Source organism: Acanthisitta chloris, unplaced genomic scaffold, assembly GCF_000695815.1.
Source record: "Acanthisitta chloris isolate BGI_N310 unplaced genomic scaffold, ASM69581v1 scaffold10063, whole genome shotgun sequence".
NCBI classification, from domain to species: domain Eukaryota; kingdom Metazoa; phylum Chordata; class Aves; order Passeriformes; family Acanthisittidae; genus Acanthisitta; species Acanthisitta chloris.
Genome location: NW_008663252.1, coordinates 57,177 through 65,560, shown reverse-complemented (window position 1 = coordinate 65,560; position 8,384 = coordinate 57,177). Strand labels below are relative to the sequence as shown.

Here is an 8,384-nt window from a genome sequence, read left to right as displayed (position 1 = left end):
TGAGACTGGATGTGGCACTTAGTGCCATGGTCTAGTGACCACGGTAGGGTTGGACTGGATGATCTTGGAGGTCTCTTCCAGCCCGGTTGATTCTATGATTCCATGACTGTACGATCCCGAGCTCTGCCCTCGCCTCCTCCCCGCCCCTCCCGCTGCCGTCGGGGCTCGCCCCTTCCCTCCGCTCCGGCTCTCCCGGCTCTGTCTCCATCCTCTCCTTCTCCTCCCGCCCAGGTGGGTCGTGTCGCTCTCCCTGCCGCTATGTCCTCGCCGTGTCCCCGCGGAGCTCTGCCCTGGACTCTCCTCCTCCTCCTCCTCCTCCTGCCGCTGCTGTGCGCAGCCCCCGGTGAGTGAGCGCACACCTTCGGGATGGGATATGGGATGGAAGCATCACCCGCACGTCCTGGGCAGGGAAAAGCTTTGCTCTGGCATCCCGCGTGGGTGGGAACCTTCAGACACTCCAAAACTTGTGCGAGTTGGGTATCTTAAGGGGAGAGGAACTCTGTGTTAGGAGCTGCAGTGATAGAACAAGGGGTAACGGGTTCAAATTTAAGGAGTGGGAATTCAGGTTAGATATTAGGAAGAAGTTTTCCCTGTGAGGGTGGTGAGACACTGTCCCAGGTTGCCCAGGGAGGCTGTGGCTGCCCCAACCTTGGCAGTGTTCACAGCCAGGTTGGATGAGCCTTGAGCAACCTGATCTAATGGGAAGGTTTCCCTGCTCATGGCAGGGGTTTGAGGCTGGTTGATCTCTCAGGTCCATTCCAACCCCTAAAATTCTATGATTTTTTTTAAAAAGAGCCTCTCTGCCAGTGACTAAAGTATTTCAGAGCAGCTGAGCACTTGCAGGTCTCCTGTTGCTCTGCTGGGTTGTGGGCTAAAGCCTTGGATCCTGTCAGGATCAGCAGGATGACTGCTTTGATCTGCTTTGGGGCAGGCTGCCAGGCACAGTTTTGGAGCAGCTTGGTTGTTAGCACAGCCTCACTCAATGACCCAGTGCTCCCAGGGTTATCATGCTGCCCTGGGTGCTGGAACCAGCTGCAGAGGTCTGATGTCAGATACAATACGTGGCAAAGAACCTCAGTATCAGGGCTCCCTTGCCAAGAAGAGCTGATAAGATGATGCTGGAGTATCAGAAGCTTCTCTGTGGTGAATGTTGCACTCAAACATGGAAAGGGAAGGGAAGCACTGGGAGAAACTTACCTGCTTTGCAGCTATGACAAAAATACTTTTGGCGTTTTGAGAAATCTTTTCTGTCGTTCTTATTTTCTTCTCACTAAATATATGTGGGTTTTTTTTTATTTGCCTAGATGTTTCAAGGGGAAATAAGCTTAAACAGATGCTTCAGAAACGAGAAGGTAAGTAAAAAGACAGCAAAGTGCTCTTCTTTATTTTTCCCATGAGTCAGCTGCTGTTGGTCAAAGCTGCTGATGTGTTGTCCCAGGACCTCCAGCTCAGAGAGGGCAGATAGAGCACACGGTTCAGAGTCAGGAGCCCATGGCTGTTTTTCTGTGTACCACACCAAAACCTCCTGCACAGGCAGAGCCTGTGCCTGCATACCCATTTAGGACTTGGTATGGGCAAGGCTGGAGGCTCTGGTTATCACAGCCCCATCTGAAAACTCAGATTCCCAGATTCAGGCACCATTCCTGCCTTTTGCTCAGCTCACTGCACATCACCTACCTTTTCCAGGGTATGCATGGCAGCTATGGTGTTTATCAGCTTTATTCTGGGAAGTCACAAGCTTTTCCAAGGAATTATAATGCATGGAAATACTGCTGGCTCAGGTGCAGAGAAGAAATTGTGCAAACGTGGCTTGCTGGTGATGCCTTGACTTGTTCTTTTTGTCTTTTTGGCCCCACATGTGCTTCCTTTTTGGAAGACTGCTCTCTCTAGGAGAGATGATGAGCCCAGCAGTTAGATGCATAGAATGGCTTGTGGGTTGAGGGACGGGGGTGGAAAGAATGCTGACTGGGAACAAGCAGCACTGCAACAGATGAAACACCCCAGAAGTTCTGGTCACCTCCCTTCAGCCTGCTCTATGGCTGAGGCAAAGAATTTATATCCCCACAGAGGGAACTCACACTTTCTGCAAGTCTGTCTAATTTCTTTCTTTTTCTTTTTTTCTGGCATCACCCAGCACCTCCTGCTAGCCCTAAAATATGTGTCCCATTCACATCTGTTTTCTGGGTGTGTGAGTTCCCTACCTCACCATTCTGTGTGTAACAGCAACACTCCCTGCACCCCAGCAGTGAGCCATTTGTTTGTTCAGGTCACTGGGGACAGAGACCACCAAAGGGGAGGAGCTGGAGCATGCAGACAACATGGTTTAGACCAGGGAGAACTGTAAAGCTGTTGATGGTGAAGGGAATATGTAACCCCTTTAAGTCCAGCCTCACTCCCCTTTTCTGGTCGTGTGCTGAAGTGAGCAGGCTAAGGGCACAGTACTGCTTCCCTTGTGGGCAGCATCCCTCATGTGAGGCTCATTCATGGGACATTTGCTCAGCTGTCTCCCTTCCCAGCAATAACACCCAGCTTGAGCTCATGGGGAGTTAACAGTTCCCAACTCATCATCCCAGGGCAGCCTCCTGTTTCCCACGCTTGCTGTGACAACTTGTCTATCAGTTTTACGTCTGAATCTCCTTCCCACTGCAGTCCTTTGTCTTCTGCTGTGAGTCTGCCCAACTCCTAATTCAACAGTTTTCATGTCTCCACTTGACTTCCCTTCTGCCCCAGCCTCTTCCCTTGCATTCTCCAAAAATCCACATCCATGCCCATGTTCCTGATTTCTCCCTCATTGTGATGAACCCTTTGAAGCCAAAACATTCCTCCTACTCCTACACGTACTTCTTGTTTCACAGCCAGATCAATGCCATGGTTTATCATTTCTGTGTGTGGTCAAGTGCTTGTCAGTGATAGAGTCACAGAATTGTTAAGGTTGGAAAAGATCTCTTAAGTCCAACCATTTACCCCATCACAGCTGTGTTCATCACCAAACCATGTCCCCAAGTGCCACATCTACATGTTTTTGGGACACTTCCAGGGATGGTGATTCCACCACTTACCTGGGCAGCTCGTTCCAATGCCTGACCATCCTTTCAATGGAGGAATTTTTCCTAACATTTAATCTAAAACTTCTCTGACACAACCTGAAGCCACTTCTTCTCATGCTGTTGCAGTCCTCACATCCATACCTTTCAGAGCTGCATCAATTCCTCTAGCAGCCACAGCAAACTGCCTAGCTCTTAGGCATGGGCAGGCCAGATGACACATCTGTGTCTGGCAGGTTGAGGGCAATCCCATACATCCACCAAGAAGTGTGTATGAAAGCCTGATGGGCTTTTATATTTGGGACATACAGGACATTTGGTAGCACTCATTATTTGAAAGCTACCTTTTCACAAAACAGATTCAAAAATTCATCTTTTTGTCTGTGTATCTCTTCACCCTAATAAGTGTTTCTTCAGCTTCCTCAGATTTTTTCACTTCACCTCTCATGTTCATTCCAGTTTCTGCAGCTGCACCACACAGGGACCAGTCACCTGTTCTTCCCTCAAAGCACAAACACATCGAGTTTGGGTCCACTTATTTAAATTCCTCACTTAGCTGCTGTCTTTGAGCTCAGAACAGTATTTTGAAAATCCAGAAGAATGAGGGTAGATGAGAAATCCTATTACATCAATGATCCCTGGGTTCATTACTGTTACTGTGCTACAGTCATTGCACTGGCAAGCACAAAGGTGATGGCATGATGTGAGAAGCCTTTTCTTACTTACTGTAAGGAGGAACCTTCAGGCTGACCAAAAATTTCCTGGCATGCCTTTTGTGGGGGGATTTAATTTCAGCCCCTGTTGCTGCGAAGCCTGAGGTGTCAGTGAAAGAAAAGGCAGCCAAGGAGTTCCTGAGCAGCCTGAGACGCCAGAGGCGCCAGCTGTGGGACAGGAGCCAACCTGATGTCCAGCAGTGGTACCAGCAGTTCCTGTACCTGGGATTCGATGAGGCCGTGAGTATAAGGAGTGGAAAGCAACAGGGAGAAAAGAAGTCTCCAGGGAAACCTCATCGCAGCCTTCCAGTTTTTTATAAACCCCCAATTAAAGGGGGTTTGTTAAAAAGAGGAGAGTAGACTGATCCTGCAGCCTTCCAGTTTTTATAAACCCCAAATTAAAGGGGGTTTGTTAAAAAGAGGAGAGAAGACTGATCCTGCTTCTCTACTCGGCCCTCATGAGGCAACATGAATATTGTGTTCAGTTCTGGGCTCCTCGTGACAAGAGGGACATGGAGCTCCTGGAGCAGGTCCAGGGGAGGGCAAGGAAATGCTGAAGGGACTGGAGCACCTCAGTGATGAGGAAAGGCTGAGGGAGTTGGGGCTGTTCAGTCTCCAGAAGAGATAACTGAGAGGGACCTCATTGATGTATTCAAGTACATGAATGGGAAGTGTCAAGATGATGGATCAGGCTCTTCTCACTAGTGGAAACTAATAAAACAAGAGGGAACAGCAAAAACTGATGTACAGGAAGTTCCACCTGAACATGAGGAAGAACTTCTTCCCTGTGCAGTCACTGAGCACTGAACAGATTGCCCAGAGAGGTTGTGGATTCTCCTTCACTGGAGATATTCCAGACCCATCTGGACACAACCCTGAGCCATGTGCTCTAGGGTGGCCCTGCTGGAGTAGGGAGGTTGGACCAGATGATCCACTGTGGTCCCTTCCAACCTCATTGATTCCATGATTCTGTGACTGGTTTTAAACTAAAAAAAATAAAATAGGAGAATTTGATTATATGTTAGGAAGAAATTATTTACTCAGAGGGTGGTGAGACACTGGCACAAGTTGCCCAGGGAGGCTGTGGCTGCCCCAACCCTGGCAGTGTTCAAGGCCAGGTTGGATGAGGCTTTGAGCAACCTGATCTAGTGAGGAGGTGTCCCTGTGCATGGCAGGGGGCTGGAACTAGATAATCCTTAATGCCCATTCCAGCCCAAGCCTTTCTATGATACAGTAAGGCTTTCAGGGGTTGGTAGAGGCTCAGGGTGAGCAGTGGTGAGCCTGGATGCACAGCCTTCCGCCCAGGGAGGAGCTGCCCTGCTTCTGTTCACAGATAGTGTGATTTCTTCTTTGAAAGTAGCAAATGTCACACAGAAATATAAGCTCTGTTACTTGTTAGTGATTTCTCCTTTATTTTATTAGTAGAAAAAAAACCTTACATGGAGTCTCTGCCTGCAAACAAACTCATGCTTCATAAATTGCAATTGAACATATGAACAAAGTTTGCTTTGAGATTGGCCAGACCCAAAGCAATCATTTGTATTTTAAGGAACTTCCTTTGTCAGCCTCATGCTAATCAGCTTGCTTTTAAACATGCTGAGAAATCCACCCCAAGCTGGTTGTGACAGCATTCCAATTGCACTAACATTCTGTACCTCACACACACTTGTGCAGCTCCTGACCACCAGGAGCACCAGCAGCTGTGTCTCCACTCTAAACGTGAAAGGAAAACCATTTCATGTTCAGCCAACCTCCCTTCAAATGAGAAAGATAGAATCATAGAATGAACAGGTTTGGAAGAGACCTCAAAGATCATTGAGTCCAACCCTACCGTGGTCACTAGACCATGGCACTAAGTGCCACATCCAGTCTCAGCTTGAAAACCTCCAGGGATGGTGAATCCACCACCTCCCTGGGCAGCACATTCCAATGCCTGAGCACTCTCTGTAAAAAATCTCTTCCTAATATCCAACCTAAGCCTCCCCTGGCAGAGCTTGAGTCTGTGCCCTCTTGTCCTGCTGCTGGTTGCCTGGGAGAAGAGACCAACCCCCACCTGACTCCAACCTCCTGTCAGGGAGTTGCAGAGGGTGAGAAGGTCTCCCCTGAGCCTCCTCTTCTCCAGGCTGAACCCCCCCAGCTCCCTCAGCCTCTCCTCATGGCACTTGTGCTCCAGTCCCTTCACCAGCCTCGTTGCTCTTCTCTGGACCTGCTCCAGCATCTCAGATAGGTTTTTAAAAAGGAATTAATTTGTAAAAACGCTGGAGTGGAATCAAGCTCCGCAGTAGAATCAAGCTCTGCATGAAGCTCTACTAAATAGATGCTGAAATAAGGGGAAAAAAAAGTGCATTTAGTTGCAGTCCCACATGTAGAATAATTTCTACTTTTAATAAGAGGTAAAAATAGTTAGAGATGTTGAATGCTTGGCTTCTGTCAGCTGCATGAATACATTTAATGAGATTGCATTGGCACAGGCAAGCTGGAATACATTTTGGACCTTCAAGCTATGTGGATTGCTGAGAAAATGAATGCACTCATTTTTAAAGCTGCAACAATTAGAAAAATAATCCTTTGCTTGAGCTGAAATAATGAAGGGTACTGTTGTTTTTTAATTCTCCTGGACACTGTGTGGATAAAAGTCACTTTTTTTAAGAGCATGGCTATATCTCCCTCCCCTAATAGGAATATGAAGAATAGGAAAAGTACTTTTATACATCAGAAACTGAAGTCTGGGGGCAAATACCAAAAGTAATAAGGAAAAACCATGTAGATAAAAAGAATTCTCCTCCAAGTTCCTGTGTGCATTTCAAAAACTGAAATAAGGCCTGTTGTGGGATACAATGAATCCACTTAGTAGGTTTTCTTGAGTATTAAGACACGGTTTTAACAATGAAATAACTGTTTGTTCCAGCAAAGGACTTGGGCCATACTTAGCCATTGTGTATTTTGCAAAACTTTTTTTTTTTTTCTTTTTTTTTTCAAATCTGGGCCAAAAATATTTCCAAAGAGTCATTCAGATGGAAAGGCTTTGGCTTGGCAAGTGCTTGATATTCTTGCACAGGGTTTTTCCTCTGCTGTTGTGAGCAGAATGGAACTGCTTGTTGCTTTTCCATAGCTAGAAGGCTAACACCTTTGTTTTCACCCATGCAAGATGGGAGTGAGAGATCACAGGCAGAAAGCAAAACCCTGATGTACCTCAGTCAGGGACATCTCAGCTAAAGGCATGTGCAACAGAGAACCAAAGCTTTAGATTTTTAAGTGCAGAACATTGAAATGCTTTTATAGTCCACCATTGACAAGGCAATAGAACTACTGAAGATGCTTTGTGCACATTTTGGTTGCAGGAGCTCTCAGTTTGAGCACTTTACAGTGGGTCCCAGGTGGAACTGGGTATGGTTGGGTCCCAAGTGGGGCTGGGCAGGACAATTCCTGCACTCAAGATCCTGATAATCCCATAGAGAAGGCAGGTACAAGTCACAAACCCCCTTAGATCTAAAGATTTCATTTACACCAAATATGCAAAGGATCCAAAAAAAAGGCTGAAAAATAGTCCACCATTGACAAGGCAATAGAACTACTGAAGATGCTTTGTGCACATTTTGGTTGCAGGAGCTCTCAGTTTGAGCACTTTATAGTGGGTCCCAGGTGGAACTGAGTATGGCTGGGTCCCAAGTGGGGCTGGGCAGGACAATTCCTGCACTCAAGATCCTGATAATCCCATAGAGAAGGCAGGTACAAGTCACAAATCCCCTTAGATCTAAAGATTTCATTACACCAAATATGCAAAGGGTCCAAATTGCTGAAAGAGGCTCTTGCACCCTTTCTGTTTCATCTTTTTGTTGTCAAGTTTCAGGCTGGAAAGAAAGTATCTTTTTTCTTTTTTTTTTGGCAGAAATTTGAAGATGACATCTCCTACTGGACAAACTTGGGGCGCGCTCGGAATGAATACTATGGTGGACACTACCAGCATCACTACGATGAAGATTCTCCCATTGGCCCACGAAATCCACACTCCTTCAGGCATGGAGCAGGTGTCAACTATGATGATTACTAATGTCATTTATCCTATCCTGTAGGGCTGCATTGGGCAAGGCTGAGTCCTCCCTCAGTCAGCATGACCATGCTTTCCTTTTTCTACAGCAAGAGGAAGGGAACTGCCAGACTTTGATGATGACTTTTTGAAACTATCATTACTTAGTAGTGCACTCCATATAAAGTGTGATAGAAATAAAGCTTTTTTTGATAAAATAAACAGGTTGCCATTATTTACTAGAGTTCATAACAGCAAGTTTTAGTTCCAACTGATTCCTTTTTAGAGGGCTTTTTCATTTGCTTGCTTACAATCAATTGCAAAATTACATTATACACTCCAGTTTTGCATATAGAATACGTAATATAACGTTTCAGATTGTACCTGCTCATTCAGATTTTCATTCAGATTTCTATGAACAAATAAAACCAATTATTCCTGGGGGAAAAGGAAAAAAAATTCCTCTCAATGGAAGTGTTGCCTTGTTGCCTCCTTTGCTGTTTCCATACCTACCATGCACTCCAAACCTGTATGACATGGCACTTCTGCCGCTCCTGGTGGGGCAAGGACACAGATAGTCACAAAAGCTAAATTCAGTGC

The 8,384-nt window shown here is 46.3% G+C and overlaps 1 protein-coding gene across 1 annotated transcript; it reads left to right on the top strand.

The window, feature by feature from the left end:
• Positions 1-258: 258 nt before the first annotated feature.
• On the top strand, positions 259-7,808 carry LOC103798648 (chromosome unknown open reading frame, human C2orf40). Its single transcript, XM_009070925.1, has 4 exons — positions 259-343; positions 1,305-1,352; positions 3,840-3,997; positions 7,647-7,808. Exons 1-4 carry the CDS (start codon positions 259-261, stop codon positions 7,806-7,808), a joined length of 453 nt encoding a protein of 150 aa, XP_009069173.1.
• Positions 7,809-8,384: the final 576 nt, after the last annotated feature.

Excerpts from the sequence above, each read along its gene's own strand:
- LOC103798648 (XM_009070925.1), top strand. The coding sequence starts at position 259 with ATGTCCTCGCCGTGTCCCCGCGGAGCTCTGCCCTGGACTCTCCTCCTC. Across the intron at positions 1,353-3,839 it reads GATGCTTCAGAAACGAGAAG|CCCCTGTTGCTGCGAAGCCT; the intron begins GTAAGTAAAAAG and ends ATTTAATTTCAG. Across the intron at positions 3,998-7,646 it reads ACCTGGGATTCGATGAGGCC|AAATTTGAAGATGACATCTC; the intron begins GTGAGTATAAGG and ends TTTTTTTGGCAG.